We start from the raw sequence: 19,052 nt of genomic DNA on the forward strand, positions 1-19,052 counted from the left end.
AGGAAAGAAACAGCTTGCTTAATTTAAAAAGAGTAGTCCCACTATAAGTGCAGTTTACAGCAACAAATATGTAAATGAATCAAACTAAATTTCTTTTAAACTTTAACCTTCTTACAAAGACCAGACCACTGAGAAGCTTAATATTTTGTTTATTAAAAATAAGAAGTAATTCTTGAAAATCACAGGGAGTTAGGTAGTCAGGCTCCAGCACATCTTATGGTTTTTCAACAGTGCTTACACAGATAGAGAAAGATGTGTTAGACACACCTGTGCAGGCTTGAACTGGTAAATGTATTAGAAAAAGAAGTTGTAGGTTTTGTTACCTTATTTATGTTCTGGAAATTCATTACTTTTTGAAGCTGAACTGTGCCAAGTGTCATCTGTTACCATAAATTTGTATAAATAATAAACCCTAATACTGTCATACATGCTTGGTGTTGTATACACTACAGCTGTATAAAGGTATTTATTTTTCAAAGCAGGTGGCATATTTTAAACTTGATTGTATTTTCAGTCTCATTAGGGTCCCCTTCACTCTGCTTTTACCATCATCTGAGAAGCAACCAAATACAAAAGGTAACAGTAGACACACAAAGCCTAAAAACACTATTTGCTGTCTTTTTATTCTCAGTTTAAAATATGTTTAAAAATTGTTATCATACTCCCAGTGGATACACTTGTTTAAACAAGCTAAAAAACTACATCCCATAATGCCGCTTAACATGCAAGACCAGTCTTGTTTTTTAGCATCTTTTAAAACTGCATCACAAACTTCTGCGACTAAAATTCTGAAAAGCATTAATTTAAAATTGTGCGATTGTGATTTTTATATAAATAAAAAAATCTGCAGTGCACTGTTTGTAGATGTACTACAAGTATACTTGTTACTCATAAAATGGAGCTCATTACACTTATTGGACTTTTAAATTTTATACCGGATTACTGTGTCTTCAGCATTTTGCTGATGTCTTGCATCAGTGTGTAATCTACACATTTGACCTGCAACATATATTCTATGATAAATTAAACATAACATATATTTTATTCAGCAGCTCATATTTTAGGATTAGTTCTAATCCTACACTTTGAGTACAAAAAACCTACACACTACAACATACACAATGACAAAAGAAGTTCTACATTATAATGACCACATAACATATCAACTAACTAACTAAATGATTTTATATGTGTCAATTTCAGCCATAGCTGCAATGACCCAGTCAGAGTCCAGACCTCAACCTGATTGAAATGCTGTGGTGGGACCTTAAGAGAGCTGTGTGTAAACAAATGCCCACAAACCTCAATGACCTGAAGCAACACTGTAAAGAAGAATGGAGCAAAATTCCTCTGTGACGATATGAGAGACTGATATAATTATACAGAAAATGATTGCTTCAAATTATTCCTGCTAAATTTGGTTCTACAAGCTACTGAATCATGGAATACTCATTTTTTCCACAGGACTGTGAAAACTTTCTGTTTCACATAACGTTTTAAACTTTCCCTTACAGAGTGCACCCTCTGTCTATGGGATAAAAATAATTTCCATACATAAAGAACTCATAAAAAACGAATACTGCAAACTGAAAAGCTGGAGATAATATAGCAAAGCAGTCATTATAGAACATTTCCTCCCCCTGTAGTTCACGAATGGAAACACAGTTGCAGAAACAAAAAAGATGATAGATAGATAGATAGATAGATAGATAGATAGATAGATAGATAGATAGATAGATAGATAGATAGATAGATAATCATGTGGCCAATACAAAAGCTTTTATTGTAGTTGCTGAGAAGTTTAGTAGTTTACAAAGCAGGTTAAAAAGAAGCCCCCCCCCCCCCCCCCCCCCCCCCCCCCCCCCCCCCGTGTTATTGTAAACCGACTTTGTTGCTTTACAAAACAATTACTGCTTCAGGGCAAATACATGAATCATTAACTCGGCTAAAATAACGTGGAGTAGTACACCCATAATAAAATTAGACACCATGTTTTAAAGAGGACTGCCGATCCTGACTTAAAAAGCAGGAAACATTGCATCACAGCAGACAGCGCAAACAACGTGCAGCGTCACGTGGTTGGACGCCCACTAACCCCCAGCAAATCAACACCACTCCCTGATTCCTGGCGAGCGCTGATTGGTCCGAGCGACAAGCGCAGCGCAGAGTTTCGTTAAATGGCTTTTACCAGTACTGGGTAGTGGTAATGCCTACTCATCTTTATTCTACCGTGGTTATTGTTGGAGCGCACTGCCATGAGTAACACGGACAAAAAAGGAGAAGAAAGCGACATATTCGCCGGTTTCCACACCGCTTATAAATCTTTTGCAACAGATGCCATACACGTCGGTCAGGAGCCGGAGCAATGGAAATCAATGGCCGTAGTACCGCCGATTTCCCTTTCTACGACTTTCAAGCAACACGCTCCAGGAAACCACGCTGTAAGTTACTGTGTGTGATCGATCTATGTGCAGTAACACAGGTTAGGTAAATTCTATTCAGCGTCATGCGTAGGGACGCTGAATAGCTGAATGTTTGTTTGTTTATATATATATATATATATATATATATATATATATATATATATATAAACTTCTCTGTTTCCTCTCCTGTCCTCTTTCTTACATCTTTCGCCATCTCTGAGTGAACTTCTCTTTCATTCTTTTTTCTCCCTGGAAATACAACAGCTGGACCTTTTAACTAGCAGACACACTGTGTGATAAACTGCAGACAGTTTGCTGATATTTGTTGAGCATTTAGAAATGTTGCATTTAAAATTAGCTGCCACAACATGTTACTCCCTTTATTTTCACTTCTCTTCAGTATTGCTGGCTAGACACTGAAGTACAGCGGGCACAATTTACAGACATCTGCCCTCAGTCTGGCCCACTGTAACCCCTGATTATAGCACTATGAATGATAAATTATATGGTTTTGCCGCTTTAATCTCTTTGTATGCGATAAGCACCGGTGATGGAGGATACGCCAGTAAGATTGTCTCTTATAAGATAAGATAAGATTGATTAAAACTTTAATGATCCCACAACAAGTACAAAGAAGAAGGATGAAATAAAATAAAATAGAATAAAAATAGAGAACACTATATACATCCAATATATAACAATACACATATACACACAAATGCTATATACTGATATCATGTGTATGATATTATGTGTATTGTTCCTCCATTTAAGCTCAGATTGATTTGATCCTTGATGGTGCAGTAACTGGAAATGAAAACTTCCCTCAAATATCTGAAACCTAAAGTAAGGAGCCTGTTTTGAAAATGTAAGGAGTAGAAAATACAGATATTTGTGTAAAAGTAAAAAGTTGTCAGAAAAATAAATAAAGTCAAGTAAAGTACAGATACCTGAAAATTCTATTTAAGTACAGTAATGAAGTATTTGTACTTCATTACTTCCCACCACTGGGAATGACAGCAAATCAGTTATACAGAGGTGGGAAGTAACGAAGTACAAATACTTCGTTACTGTACTTAAGTAGATTTTTTAGGTATCTGTACTTTACTTGAGTATTTATTTTTCTGAGTACTTTTTACTTTTACTCCCTACATTTTTACACAAGTATCTGTACTTTCTACTTCTTACATTTTCAAAACAGACTCGTTACTTTTTAACACGTCAGGGAGAAGTTTGCGTTTCCGGTCAGTGCGCTGTCAGTCATCAAGCGATCTGAGCCTAAACGGAGGAATATTAACATATAAGAGACAATCGTACTGGCGTATCCTCCAATCACCGGGGCTTATCGGGTACAAAGGGATTAAATACACAAACCCATGTAATTAATGTCTCATTTATAGCGCTATAATCAGGGGTTACAGCGGGCCGGACCGAATCCGTAAGTTGTGCTCGCGGGACATAAACAGCTTAGCTAGCGCTACTGAAGAGGAGCGAGCATGAAGGGAGTAACGTGTGGCAGGTAAATGCAACGTTTTTAAATGCTCAACAAATATCAGCAAACACACAAAGTGTGTGCAGTTTGTCACACAGTGTGTCTGCTAGCTAAAAGAAGAGCTGCTGCATTTCAGGGAGAGCAAAGAGAGAGAAGTTCACTCAGAGATGGAGAAAGGGGACAGGAGAGGAAGAAGAGAGGCTAGAATTAAAGGTAAGGACTGGAAAATAAACTGAAGTATGCTGACTTTGTGTTATTCAAAGATTGTATGAAAATACTGCAGTTTAGTACGTAATAAACAGGTTATCTTGTACTGTATTTACAGTAAAGCTCTGTGTTGGTGCACTTTGTGTTCATGGTCAGAGTTACAGGTTACATCAGTGCAGCAGAGATGAGTTTGAATCAAAGCTGCTGATGCTGAGATTCATTCACTGAATCCAACATTTCTACAGCCTGTATGCTGTCAGTGTAGGGGATGGAGATCAGCTCAGATAGCTGTGAAATACTGGGTTACATCTTTGTGAGTTCAGTTCATCCACACAGAGCAGTAAACCTCAGAGCAGCAGCAGCAGGTCAGCTGATCACAGCCTGCACACCAACATCATTTACTGCAGCTCACAATAGAAAGCTGTGATTCTTCTCCCCATGCAGAGCCACTACAGCTGATCTTAGGATTCCTCCACCTTCTGAATCCCACTGTAACCCCTGAGTATCCTCATGTTTGTGTTTAGGTGGAGGCACAGTCACCCTCTGCTATGGAGGACACAGAGAATAGAGCTGTGTTTAAATTCACTTTCACAGTTTGTGATTCAAGCTGAGTACATTCATTAGAATTAAAATTTAGATTGGAATAACGTTTGTGTTCTCATGTATTATTTTATATTATTACAATAATATGTAATAAGGTTCAGTTAGCTTTACACAAAAATAGCAGGTAGAAACGTCCTCCAAAGAGCTACTTTTACTTTCTTACTTTGAGTAAATTTCAGAGCCTGTACTTTTTTACTTTTACTTAAGTAGAGAAGTTGAACCAGTACTTCGACTTTTACCAAAGTATTTTTTTACACAAGTACTTGTACTTCTACTTAAGTACAGAATGTCAGTACTTTTGCCACCTCTGGTTATGAAGTGGTAGGCCACGTAAAATGACAGTGGGGTCAGCGGCTGCTGAGGCGCATAGTTCGTAGAGCTCACTAACTTCCTGCAGAGTCAGTCGCTACAGATTTCCAAACTTACATCACCAAGTGCAATGCAATGTGTCGGATGCAGTTGTGTAAAGGACACCGCCACCGGACTCTAGAGCAGTGGAGACGTGTTCTCTGGAGTGACAAATCACACTTCTTTGTGTGGCAATCCGGTGGATGAGTCTGGGTTTGGTGATTGCCAGGAGAACAGCACTTGTCTGACTGCATTGTGCCAAGCTTAAAGTTTGGTGGAGGGGGGGTCATGCTGTGGGCTTTTTTTTTTTTTCCAGGAGTTGGACTTGGCTCCTTAGTTCCAGTGAAAAGAACTCTCAATGCTTCAGCATACAAGACATTTTGGACAATTTGATGTTCCTAACTTTGTGGGAACAGTTTGGGGATGGCCCCTTCCTGTTCCAACATGACTGCACACCAGTGCACAAAGCAAGGACCATGAAGACATGGATGAGCGAGTTTGGTGTGGAATAACCTGACTGGCCTGCACAGAGCCCTAACCTCAAGCCAACAGAACACCTTTGGGATGAATTATTGCAGAGACTGACAGCCAGGCCTTTTCGTCCATCATCAGTGTCTGACCTCACAAATGCACTTGTGGAAGAATGGTCAAAAATTCCCATAAACACTCCTAAACCTTGTAGAAAGCCTTCCCAGAAAAGTTGAAGCTGTTATAGTTGCAAAGGGTGGGCCAGCATCATGTTAAACCCTGTGGATTAAGAATGGCATGTCACTCAATTTCATATTTGTGTGTGAAGGCAGATGATTGAATACTTTTGGCAATATAGTGTAAGTCCAAGTCCAGTTACAGTTTTGCACAGGCATGCATATACAAGAAGTCTTTAGGTAAGTAAAACTAAAGGATAATAATTTATTCAAATGTTTTAAACCCATGGTGTGTGACTGTACTTCCTGTTAAATATGAAACTACCCTCTCTGTGGGTTGGCTGAGAGAGCCGCAGAGAGGGTAGCTCGACAAAGCTCGACTTTTGTCGTATATCCTTCCTCCATGTGATAACAAGCCCATGGCCATTACTGGGAGTTCAGACTAAAAGTAGACTGTGCCAGATAAATATTTGTTTGCTTTCACTTTAGCAAAACATTTCTTTCAGATAGTAAAGTAGTTTTGCCCTGCTAACCACTTCTCTCAGTGATTGGCTTACAGATTTCTCAGAGTACACTGACACAGAGGGGCGGTGCGTGACACACAAATACATTCTTAAGAGCAGAGGTCACTGGTGTCATTTTTCACTGCTTAATGTTTCACAGTTGAAAAACACATCTCTTATGTAATGCATTACCAGTCAAAACTTTCAAAGTCCACCAAGTTATTGCACACACAGATCAGATGTAACCCTCACAAAGTTCTGACTAGGCTCACAGTGTCTCTCTACCACAACTCTGTGTATAACTTAATTCTTTCATAGAGGAGTAAACCTGTCATGCCAGAATCTAATCTATATGCCTGCACCAACTGGTTTACTCTGAAATGCAACACCTCCCTAATGCATTTCCCAACCAGCTCAGTTCTTCTATTTGAACTGGTAAATGATCACTAGAAACTAAACATAAACCTACAGCTGAAGTGCAGCAGCTGGGAGCAGGGCATTACATGGAAAAGACGTCTTTCTTCACACAAATCACACAAACCCTTTGTTCAAAGCATTCATTTTATTCCATAGGAAACTACTGTGTCTCATTAACAGATAAAAACATACATTTATATGTTTTTGTAGAAGCACAAACTGTTATTTTACTTAACATTTACTGGATTAATAAAACAAAACAAAAAAAAAAAAAACAGGTTTACTCAAGCTACTGAGCTCATGTAACAACCCACAGTATTCAGCAGTATGGAAGGAAAATTGTTGGACTTTTAAAGGTGATCGACAAATGCTGACAAAAATCATGTGTTTCTGTAGGGGTTTGAATACAGCCGGAGCGGAAATCCCACCAGAAACTGCCTTGAAAAAGCTGTAGCAGCACTGGATGGGGCAAAGTACTGTACGTAAACCAATTTGTTCATTATGACACATTTCACAGCAGTGCAGTAAGTTTAAACAGCGTGCTAACATTTTTGAATAACGTTGATATACTTCAGAAATGAGCGGGCCTTCCAGTTTTAGGTTCCTCTGACATGATGATTAAAATAATTCCTGGTGTGGGCAACTTGGACAACTTCTGCCACGTTTTCCTCTGCAGGCCTTGCTCTCGCTTCAGGACTGGCAGCCACGGTGACTATCACTCACATGCTCAAGGCAGGTGAAGGAATCGTCTGCATGGATGACGTGTATGGAGGTGAGAAAACATATGGTAACTTGGCCAAATGTGTAAAACAAACTCGGTGAGCTATGAGACGTTTCTTTACAGCATGCAGTGCCTAGATTACGGACTTGAGTTGATTTTGTGGCTCTAATGGTGCTTCACTTTTGTAATTACAAGGCACAAACCGCTACTTCCAAAGAATCGCAGCTGAAGTCGGCCTGGATGTGTCTTTTGCTGACTGTACAAATCCAGAACTGCTCAAGGCTGCTCTGAAGCCAAATACTAAGGTATGTCAAAGAGAAATCAGATTACCGTGCATGCTGTTATTTGTTTACGATTGGACGTACCTTTTAGTAGACGCTGTCATTTTATGTGCAAAATAAACACATGCTTACATGTTGTTGCACTAGTGTCTGGTTTAACTAGTGTTGCGCCAATGGGGTGTGTTTGTTTGCTTTGTGCTAACTGGAATAGTCATTACGAAACAGCAGTTTGGCTGATTTTTTTTTTTCCCCTCTTTTTTCCATGTTAAATACTCGTAGTTGTGTTTTTGCCACATGTTTGACTGCTGTAAGTGAAATAAAATCCTCTTTGCTTGCGTAGCTGGTGTGGATCGAAACACCCACCAACCCCATGATGAAGGTGGTCGATATCAAGGCCTGTTCTGATTTGGTCCACGAGCACAACAAAGACATAGTGGTGGTTGTGGACAACACCTTCATGTCGGCCTATTTCCAGGTGAGACTGACAGATTGTGCATTTTGTACTCTGTTGATTGTGTAACTGCAGTTTAATAACTTCCTGCATTCAAATTCCAGTCCAGTTGGAATAACTCGCCGAATGATTAACTCTTGTTTGTCTCGTGCACCTTTAGCGCCCCTTGGCTTTGGGAGCTGATATCTGCATGTACTCAGCCACCAAATACATGAATGGTAAAGTGCGTTTTCCCATTTTACTGACTTAACATTTGCATTAACATTTAATTAAAACCATTTTGTGATATTATTCACATAATCTCTTGTACACTGGAATGGTTTAGTTGCATTAATACCAAAAACTTTTCCAAAATGGATCAAAGTAAGACTGAAGTAAGATCAATGATTTGTTCAGGCTCTTAGATGAATAATAATTGTAGGTAGTAAAGCGTTGCTAAAATGTCTATGTTACCTACACACTCTGATAGTGAAGCAACATGGTATATAGAAATAAAGCAGCATATACAGTGATTGCCAGTGAAGTTATAACTTCACACACACACACACACACACACACACACACACACACACACACACACACACACACACACACACACACACACACACACACACACACACCCCTCAAAGCAACATATTCTCTTCCAGTATAAAATCTGTTTGGGATTTCTCTTTATTGTTGTCATTTCTTTGGCAGGTCACAGTGATGTGGTGATGGGTATGGTCTCCGTAAACAGGGACGATCTGTATGAGCGACTGAAGTTTTTGCAGAATGGTGATTTATTTTTACTGAAATAGAAAGCAAACGACTTGATATTAACTTACTGTCCTGCCGTGCCACTCATTGTGTTTGAGCTTATTGTTTGAACCTGACCTAGATTCACTAACTGGGCAGCTAAAGTTCTGACCAGTTTAAACTCTTCAATAGGAAAGTGTTTGTTGATCTGGATTTTTGGGAGGCTTTGTTTGTAACCTCTTTGGATTTTCCTTTATTCATGCGATCCTGCTTTTGCTTCAGCACTGGGTGGTGTACCGTCTCCTTTTGACTGTTTCCTGTGTAACCGTGGATTGAAGACACTCCACTTGAGAATGGAGCGGCACTTTAAGAATGCCATGGCTGTTGCCAAGTTTCTGGAGGCTGATCCGAGGGTGGAGCGTGTCCTCTACCCAGGTGACATACTATAAATGTTGTAAAATCCCACATGCTGTAGTCAAGTCTTGTCAAGACATGCCACAGTAGGCTGCAAGGCACATAGTTTGTCTGCACATTGCCACTGTGGGTCATTTGTGTTCACGTTGCCACATTGGTGACTCTTCCTCACTAAAATAGTGGTTTTCCCTGCAACTTAGGTGGTCATACCTGGTAAATAAAGAAGTCTGACTTTTTTTTTTGTTTGTTTGTTTATATGTCAGTTATGTACAACTGCTGGATTTAAGATGTCAAGTAGCCTATTTTCTTATTTAGATTCACTTCTACATTTGGGAGTTTTTCTTCATTGTTGCTTTCAGTGACATCTGCTACCAGCTATCTGAATAACACTTAACCAAAAGAGTTTGAATCTAAACATATAACCGGTAGTTTATGGCACTCAAATTCATACAAGCATTGCAAATGTGTGGGTTGGCTATTAAGGTATTGGGTTGGTCTACTTCAGACACTGGTTTTTCATGTTTTTCTTCTTTTGTTACAGGCCTGCCGTCTCACCCCCAGTACGAAGTGATGAAGAGACAATGTACTGGGTGTCCAGGGATGATCGCCTTCAACATTAAAGGGAAACTTGAGCATGCTACCACCTTCCTCAGCAGCCTCAAAGTAATTTGACTGAAAGTTTTATTTATTCTGCTCTGTTTGATTTTGTGTTTAACTAGCAGGTGGCATTGTTGGGTTGTAGGAAGATTATGCAAAGCACGCTGTGAAAAACTAAGTACACCCTTACTGCTTCTGTAGGAATTAAGAGAATAAGTAGCAGCCATGTTCTGCTTATGAAATGCACTTGATTAACTTATCGTCAGCAAGTGTTTACCCCTGCTATAAAAGCAGGAGTTTTGTCAGTCTGCTTGTCTGGAGTGTTCAAGTGGATGTTAACACAATGCCAGAATCTTCCCAGGAGTAGATGTCCCAGCAAATTCACCCCAAGATCAGACTGTGCAAAATGCAAAAAAATCTAGGAGCAACATCTCAGACTGTCCAGGCCTCAGTTAGCATGTTAAGTGTTAAAGTTCATGACAGTACAATTAGAAAAAGACTGAACAGGCCATAACCATAAACTCCTCTGTATAGCAAAGTATTCTAGAGTCAAATGCGAGGACATCTGTCTGGCAGCTAAAACCTGTCCCAAACTGGGTCATGCCACAGGACAGTAATCCCAAACACAGCAGTAAACCAACAATAGAATGGCTGAAAATAAAAAGAATCAAGGTGTGACAGTGGCCCAGTCAAAATCCAGACCTCAACCCAGTTGAACTGCTATGGTGGGACTTTGAGAGATGTGAAGTGAAGCAATGTTGGAAAGAAGAGTGGGCCACAATTCCTCCACAATAATGTGAAAGAATGAAAGTCGTGGAAAAAAGTTTACATCAAGTTGTTGCTTCTAAAGGTGGTCTTCAAGCTACTGAATCATGGGGTGTACTTAGTTTTTCTCATGACATCACTGTATCTGGATCAGATTCCCACACTGACTTGCACACGCACACAAAAATACTTCAGTACCACAAATACAATAATGCTTTAAAATATAAGAATTCCAGTTTGTAAGCATTTTTGTAGTGGGGCTTTCAGACTTGATGTGTAGAAGAACAAATTTTCAGAGTTAATAATATTTCACTCAAAAGGTGCCACATGATAATGGCCACAATTGAGTTAGTTTTTGTTTTGTTTTTTTAAATTAGTGATACTAGTTTATAGTTTCACTTCATCTTCATGCCCTCCGTTGTCTTATTTCAGATGTTTGCAATTGCCGAAAGTCTTGGTGGATATGAAAGTTTAGCAGAACACCCGTAAGTATCATTGCAGTGTTTTATTTTTAATGCTGTTTAAAAATAAACTCTTCTGTAAATAGTTTACTGTAAACTATGCTGCAATTCAACATAAACCACCACAAGGGGGCAGCAGAGACCAAGAGGAAATCTATCAGACTCAAACTAGAAGAAAGAAAGAAGAAGAAAGAGCTTTATTTGTCACATACATATACATGCAGTGAGATTCATTCTCTGCATTTAACCCATCACACACATGGAGTATGTAGTACACACAGCACAGCATGGAGCAGGGGGCAGCCAAAGGGCGCCCGGGGAGCAACCTGGGGGGGTGGGCTTGCTCAGGGACCCACAGTGATGCCAGCCCGAGGATTTGAACCAGGGTCCTCTCAGTGATGAACCCTCTTCTCCCCTAGGCCACCACTAATTTCTTTATTTCCATTATGAAGTTGTCTCTGCTCTCCATTATAATCTCAGGATATCATTCTGCACACACAGCTTATAATAATAATAATAATAATAATAATAATAAAGCTTATGTATTTGTCCTCTATTGCATCATTCAGGGCGATTATGACCCATGCATCAGTGCCAGAAAATGAGAGGAATTTGCTGGGCATCAGTGACACGCTGATCCGGCTCTCTGTTGGACTGGAAGATGAAGCCGACATCATTGAAGACCTGGAACAGGCTCTGGCTGCTGCTGTAAGTATCAAACATAGTTTTTTTCCTTGTTATAGTGGTGGGATCAGGTTTGTAGGAGACCTGAGGACATAAAATGTTTTCTCCTTTCCCAGAAGAAAACCGACTAGTTGAAAAGGTTGTGCTTACAGTCTGGACACTAACCAGTTTACACATTTTCAGGGAGAAAGCTAGAGAACAACAAGATTTAAGTTTATTCAGATTTGCCTTCTCTCCTTTTCCTGGTACAATTTAATGCCTCCAAAACAATTATGCAGTTGAAATGTAAACTAAAGCAACTTTTTAAACAAGTTGGACTTTTTGTAATTGTTGAAAATGTCACATCCTCTGCCTCATGGCTGCAGTTGTCCTTTTACTTTGATTGAATGCGCTCCATACATTCAGAGGCCCGTCTAAGGGTTCGCTTATCACAGTGCTTCTCAATTATTTTGTTATGCCCCCCTAGGAAGAAGAAAACCTTTCGCGCGCTCCCCCCTCTCCGGTGCGACTATAAATAGTCGCGGCGGAACCCGCTCTGTGAGTAGGCAAAAAAAAAAAAAAACCAAGACCATAGAGCTGTTACTTAATGCGCACACTCTGACAATGAGGGCACCACTGCCACCTACTGTTGTGGATGTGCAATTACAATTTATTCTAGTACGGCAAAAAATGATGTTCCCGGGGTCAGACGTGCCACCCCTGGTAGCGCACCACTATTTGAGAAGCATTAGCTTATCGGGGTTTTTTAGTGCACAGAGTGGGCCTTAAGTGGGTACCACACCACATCAGGGTGATTGGTTGATGTATAGTAAAGGTAACGAGTCACCGTTACCCCATTAGACATTTTCATGCTGGTTCTGACCATGCTGTAAATGAATGCCCATTATGCTTTAATAAATACCTAATTAACACTATTTGATGATGATTTAATGTTGGTGATCTTCCCCTTGTCATACAGGCAAAACCCTGCTTAAGTATTCATCTAGTAATGTAACACTAATGTGAGCTTTGTAACACTATCACTCTCACTTTCACGTGGATGAAAATGTCCCAGATTTGGTGTTCTCGGGTTAATGATCCACGCTCTCTCTGCTCAGCACAGTTCGCTCCACAGCCTGAGGCTAATGGTTTAAATGCTGAGGAGGTACTACACATGTGACTCACTAATGATTGATCAAATGGCATATGGACCTGTGGCTTTGTGTACTTTACAAGTATGAGTTTATATTAATCACTGAGCAGCGCAGGATGTTGAATGAGTCACAACCACTGGTAAAACTTAATGTAATGTGTAAGATCCAAGAAACCAGTCCCACTGTTTATCTTCAGGCCCATTTCCAAGCACTCAGTAAACTACAAACCCAATTCTGAAAAAAATTGTGATGCTGTGTAAATAAAAACAGAACACAATGATTTGCATATCCCATAAACCCATATTTTATAAACAATAGACTGTGAACGAACATTTTACTATTTCATGAAAAATACTGCCTCATTTGAAATTTTATGGCAGCAACACTGGAAACGTAAGTGAAGGAACATTTTGCAACTAATTATGTCGACTGGCAACAGGTCACTAACATGACTGGGTATAAAAAGAGCATCTCAGAGAGGCAGAGTTTCTCAGAAGTAAAGGTTCACCAATCTGCAAAAAAAAAAGAGCTACAGCTACAAATTGTATTGTAATTCCAGAATAATGTTACTGAACATAAAATGGTGAAGACTTTGAATAGCTCATTATCTACAGTACATAATATCAACAAAAGTTTCAGAGATTCTGAAGAAATTGAAAAATTAGATGCCTGTGATCCTCAGGCCCTCAGGTGGCACATGAGTGTGCCATGGAAATCACTGCATGGACTCAGGAACACTTCCAGAAATCACTGAAAATTCATGGTGCCATCCACAAATGCAGGTTAAAACTCATGTCATGCAAAGAAGAAGCCATACTTGTGTACATTCCACCTAAAGCAACAGTCGAAGTTCCATATGAAGTTCTCCATGAAAGTGATGCTAGGATACAGACTAAACATCCAGTGTCACTCTTCACAATTTCCAATCATGTTTCTCTCTCCTCCCACCCGACTGCACGAAAGCTGGATCTGTAATTGGAGCCAGATTGCACGGTGTTGGCGGTAGTGAGGAATTGCTCAATTAAGATGTTAGAAGCCATTCTGAGCAACAAATAGATGAGTGTTGTCAGACATATGAATTTCCCTATGATATCAATAAAGTTATGTTAACATGATCCAGAGATGCTGCCATCTTCTTTGGGCCAAAGCACATAAAAAATGGACTGAGGCAAAATGGAAAACTGTTCTGTAGTCAGACTAGTCAAAATTTGAAATTCTTTTTGAAAACACGAATACCATCTTCCTGAAGAGGAAGGAGACCGGCTGGCTTTTTAATCACTGCTCAGTTCCAGATGCTACACAGTGGTAAACGGAGCAATATCAGCTTTTTTTTGAGACGTGTTGCTAACATCAAATTCAAAATGAGCTACAATTTTTCTTAAAATGGTATATTTTCTCATTTTAAACATTCAATATGTTTTTTGTGTTCTATATAGTAAATAAAAATGAGATTTGCAAATCCCTGCATTCTGTTTTTACTTTTTTTTTTTTTTCTTTCTTCCCTCCAGCACAAGTTTAGTCAGGAATAGCAGCTGTCTAAATAAGAAAAGCAAACCTCTTGGAAAATGAGATCATCACTTGCATTGATGTGTTGTCAGTGTCTTTCAATAATACAACAGACGCTTTTTAATTTGACACACCTCATATGTATATATGAGATCAAAACTGATTGCGTTTGTTTTCTATAAGACTCTAGGATTAATTATTCACGCATCCCATAAACTCCCTTTCCGTTTCATCGTGCCCTCTGTGGTTTCTCTACCAAAGCTGTGTTTGGGGTAAGATCCCCTCTCATAAAATGGATATTTGCACTTCCTCAATTTATATTCAAAAGTTGTTTTTGTCTTGTGAGTTGGCTCACCAGAAACACTGCAGTGTTCCCAGAATCCACTTCATTACTCAAGTTCAGCCTGTCTCACCACAGTGCAGCACTGTGGTCCATCGCTCTCAGATCTGGCAGGCTGTGTCTAGACATCTGTATTTTTATCACATCTCTTCTTCGGAAGGCTGGTGTCGACATCTGAGGTTTTAGTACGCCTCTGTCACTCTCTCTGCCCTGGCACAGTGGCTGAGGGTTTATTAAATGCATTTTTCTCTGATTTATTGTTCTGGTTGGTTTCGTTTTAGGGATGTGATTTCCGGTGTATTTTATGAGTGGATCCATTACAAGGCAAAACAAAACAGCAACAGCTCGTTTAGATTTCCTTTCACCCAAATTGGTTGCGATTCTGTCACATTAAACCTCTGAGCTCTAGTGTGCCCGTTCTGGATGATTCACCACCAATTCCCACCTACTGACTTACACTGCCATCAGCGGTGTTGAATTTCCTAAAACCTTTATCATCTCATTCAGTTGTGTCCTACATGGCACTCTGCACCTCCTGTCCTCAGCATTCGGATAATGTTGCTGTATCCTTCTGCTGCTCATCTGTAGAAAATGGATACCAAATGGAGACAAATATCTCTAATGACTGTCTGTGGTCCAGGGAAAAAGGCACCTCTGATTTGTGAAGCGTTTAATTGGATAGGATGGCAGGTCAGATGGGGGCAGATGGGTAAATTTCCAGTTGAGTTTCATCATGAAGTTGGCTTTGAATTGCAAATGTGGATATTTGTTAGTCATTTTAGTGTTTATGATGATGCATTTCTGGAAGATGCTGGGTTTTGAGGTTTTATTATCCCGTCTTAGCCCATCAAGCAAAAGCAAGTGATTTTTACAAATCCTCTTGAGAAATTGCGCCCTCCCGAAAACTGTAGCTTCATGTCTGTCTGCTGCTACTGGATGTACAGAATATTAAATTTTGGTCTTTTTTTTCCCCCCCTGTTTTCTGATGTCTTTAATAGCATCCAAAGAAATGAAATGTCTTCAGATGACATCCTCGAGGGTGGAGGAATCACATTTGGGATGGAAGACCCGAGTTACCTGAAGTCTTGAACCTTTGCAGATCAACATGTGGGACCTCAGTTCAGTGAGATTCACCTGTCAGGGAACAGCTTGTTCTTGGTGGGGGAAAAAACAGCCAAAAAACCCCCCCTAAATAAATCATATTTGTGATTAATTGCAACAGTTTTTACATGAGAACAACTCTAATGCTTTTACTAGAGCATCTTCCTTTTTTTTTTTTTTTTTTTTTTTATTATTATGCTGATTTTTCTCTGTTTTCATGTTAATTCTGTGCTTCGTTTTAATTAGCATTTTTGGAAGGCTTTAATCCAGCAAAGTCCTGCTCAGTTAAGATTGAAGCACGAATTACTGCTGGAACAATGTCAAGCTTTTTTCTAAATAACCTCGCTTATAAAATTGCACCTCCAATTCACAACATAAGTAAGCCACCTCAGGGCACTTTAGATGCCAAGGTAAAAATCGTTACAGTACTGGAGGCCCTCATGAAGTGCAAGAACAACCTGGAGCTCAGCTACCACCTAATGAACAACAGTCAGAAATAGTTGCAGCGCTCAGAAGTTTGAGAAATTTCTTTTTACCACGCAGAACAAATGTGAAAAAGGATGAGTGGTGACATATTTTACTTACAGAGGAACACTAAACGGAACAAGAAATATTGCATGCCATTTTTGTTTGGCCAAAACGTGATATAAATATTATAAATTGTAACGAAGATAGGAAGCGGCTCAAAATATTTGCTACTAAGCGTGGGAGGGTTTGGTATAAACATGCCTTTTTAAGAGAGGAATTTCCCAGCAGTGACTTCAGTTAAGGTCTGTGTAGAAACAGCTGAATGTTTTACAGGAATATCTGAGAATTATGCTTGATGAAGAGCTGTGTGTGTGTTTTAAAGTGGGGTTAAGGCATGTCAGGATTCTCACTGGGTTTTCATCTGTGCAGAAACACAGACACTCGCTGTTTGTGTAGTCCACTGTAGTCCCACATCACAGCTCATCAGTTGTTTACTGTAACTGAAAAATCAATTAAAATCAGTCAATGTGTAAGTCTGTGCGTCTCTCACTTCTGTCCAACCATCCCGCTGTATAAGCACAAGTGTAATTGTGAGTTCAGCATCAGGATTGTGGGCGGGTGCACAGTTGGGTTTTAGCTGATGGAGCAGATGAGCTAGTTGGCATCCCAGTGACCAGACTAGTAATGTAATTTCCAACAGGATCCGTTATCATCCTTGAGTTTTTTTTTTTTTGCATTTTTTTTTTAACACCTGTGAACATGTCATTTCTGCATCAGCCACTGAGCTACAGGCCCTGCTACCTTGTTTAAAATCAGCCAAAGTGGTTTGAATTTGCTGAACTCCAGGAAACCTGGCATGTCCCATTAGCTCTACCTTTGTGGATTAAATGTGGTCAAAATGAAAAGGGGCCTGGAAAACAGGCTTTGAATTAAAAGTAGAAGAGCTACTGAAGTGTTTGAAACCCTTTTATCCAAGACTTTACTTGGATCTGTCACTCAGTGAGCAATTAAGGTGGAAAACTAAAGTACACAGCTGTAGTTTTCAGCTTCATTTCCCCTCACTCAGACAGAACCTTTTTTGGATAAATATTTATCACTTCCACTTAAAGCATGAATAATAACCCGTTACTACAGTGGAAACCTGTTATTTCTGTGTGGCTTTGGGTGTTTATTTAACAGACTCCCTACTAAATATAGTGCGTACTGTCAGAATTTTAAACAAAGAGCAACTGAAAATGTGACAAAAGTCTTCACTATAAACAAAAAATGACTGCTCTGACTTCCACAGGGTGCTTTTAATTTGTCCCACCACTTACGTGTCTTATCCGGAGGCCGTCTGCTCTCCATCACGTCTGAAGTCACACGTTACTTTCATATACACAAAAAGATGGAAATAAAAGACTTCGAGTTCAGAGGCCAACTTGCTCTTGTTTGAAATATCGACTCCAGTTCCGAGAAACTGGCTACAAACTGCTGGTCAGTTTGCTTGTTGCTGTGTTACTGAGAGATATCAAAGAGATGAGAGAAGCAGAAAGAGACAAGAACTGTTGGTTTATTTTTCTCTAGTTAAATTTCATATTTCCCACTCTTTGGTAGATTCTTTTCACCTCAAACCAGTAGTCTTTGAACGTGACACCAATGTTTAAACCTGGACCATTAAATGTGCAACCAAGAGTCAATCTTGATATGCTTCAGTTATATATAAGCATTGTTGTTATATTTAATCTTTAAGTAGGATTTAATTACATTTAACGTTACCATTCTGTTCAGGCTGCCAAAAAATACAGTAGTGACTTTAAACCAGACATCCAGATCACGTTTGACCTGCATATCACCCATTAATTTCTGCATAATGATGATGAGACTCAGGTGGTGTGTGCCTCAAAAACAGTCTACATCAGGTTAGCGGTCTGTCTGGTCTAACACTGAGACATACTTTAACTCCCAAGTAAACCAGTTTGTTTGTATGATGCATATGTTGTGTTCTGCTCCCCATTTGAATTACTGTGGACAAATGAGCATGCTAGCAAAAACTGTTTTGTGTTTAATTAAAGCTTCATCTGTTTCCAATATCAGCCAAGAGCTGCACTGAAGAATAACTGCTCAGCTCTGGTATTTTCTGCCCTGACAAACTGTCTCACTCTAGACAGATTTCTAGGAAAACAAAACTGGGTAGGACATGGGAATAATTTCCACACATTAGTCTTCAGTATTTCCAATAAGAATTATTGCCTTCATAGCACAGAAGGTTTGTATAAAGAGTATTTCCAGGGAGGCTTAAGTATCCACCTTTTTAAACAATTTAAAAAACAATGACCTTTCTTTTTTGTGAAGGTTACATTTATTTTTAGGTCTAAAGCAACAAAAAGAACCTAACTGAAGTAATATTGGCAGTCTCTTTAGAAAGGAATCATTACATGTCTGAAGGGTTTGTAGTCACCATTCATTTATCAACCTCTATTAGAGAGGGAAGAACATAATTACTCCTGTATTGATTTTAAATGATGTCAATTGCATCCTTGTTCTGGGAAAACCAGAAGTAGCAGCAGTTGTTGATCTTATAGGTGGTTAGTTATGTATGTCATGCTCACAACTGAACTGTAGCCAAGGTTAGTGATCTCAAAAAATAGCCATTTTAAGAGATTTCTTTCATCAATATCACTTACATACATTGTATGTCTGCTGAAACCCGGCATACGATATGGGCAGAAAGGAAACCATGCAGCCTGAAGGTAAGATGAAATGCACACACAAACAG

At 39.4% G+C, this 19,052-nt stretch overlaps 1 protein-coding gene across 2 annotated transcripts; it reads left to right on the forward strand.

The window, feature by feature from the left end:
- The first annotated feature begins 2,152 nt into the window (after window positions 1-2,152).
- cth (cystathionase (cystathionine gamma-lyase)) lies at window positions 2,153-15,989 on the forward strand. 2 transcript variants are annotated; one of them, XM_030727168.1, is made up of 12 exons: window positions 2,153-2,441; window positions 7,034-7,115; window positions 7,314-7,409; window positions 7,554-7,663; window positions 7,980-8,114; window positions 8,251-8,308; window positions 8,787-8,864; window positions 9,108-9,260; window positions 9,781-9,902; window positions 11,034-11,086; window positions 11,632-11,770; window positions 13,831-13,968. In XM_030727168.1, exons 1-12 carry the CDS (start codon window positions 2,256-2,258, stop codon window positions 13,852-13,854), a joined length of 1,236 nt encoding a protein of 411 aa, XP_030583028.1. In that variant the 5' UTR covers window positions 2,153-2,255; the 3' UTR covers window positions 13,855-13,968. The 2 variants fall into 2 exon arrangements, with proteins under 2 accessions (XP_030583028.1, XP_030583029.1); XM_030727169.1 differs by lacking the exon at window positions 13,831-13,968 and adding an exon at window positions 15,724-15,989 and having other exon boundaries at window positions 2,256-2,441.
- Window positions 15,990-19,052: the final 3,063 nt, after the last annotated feature.

Source organism: Archocentrus centrarchus, chromosome 4 (assembly GCF_007364275.1).
Source record: "Archocentrus centrarchus isolate MPI-CPG fArcCen1 chromosome 4, fArcCen1, whole genome shotgun sequence".
Lineage (NCBI taxonomy): Eukaryota > Metazoa > Chordata > Actinopteri > Cichliformes > Cichlidae > Archocentrus > Archocentrus centrarchus.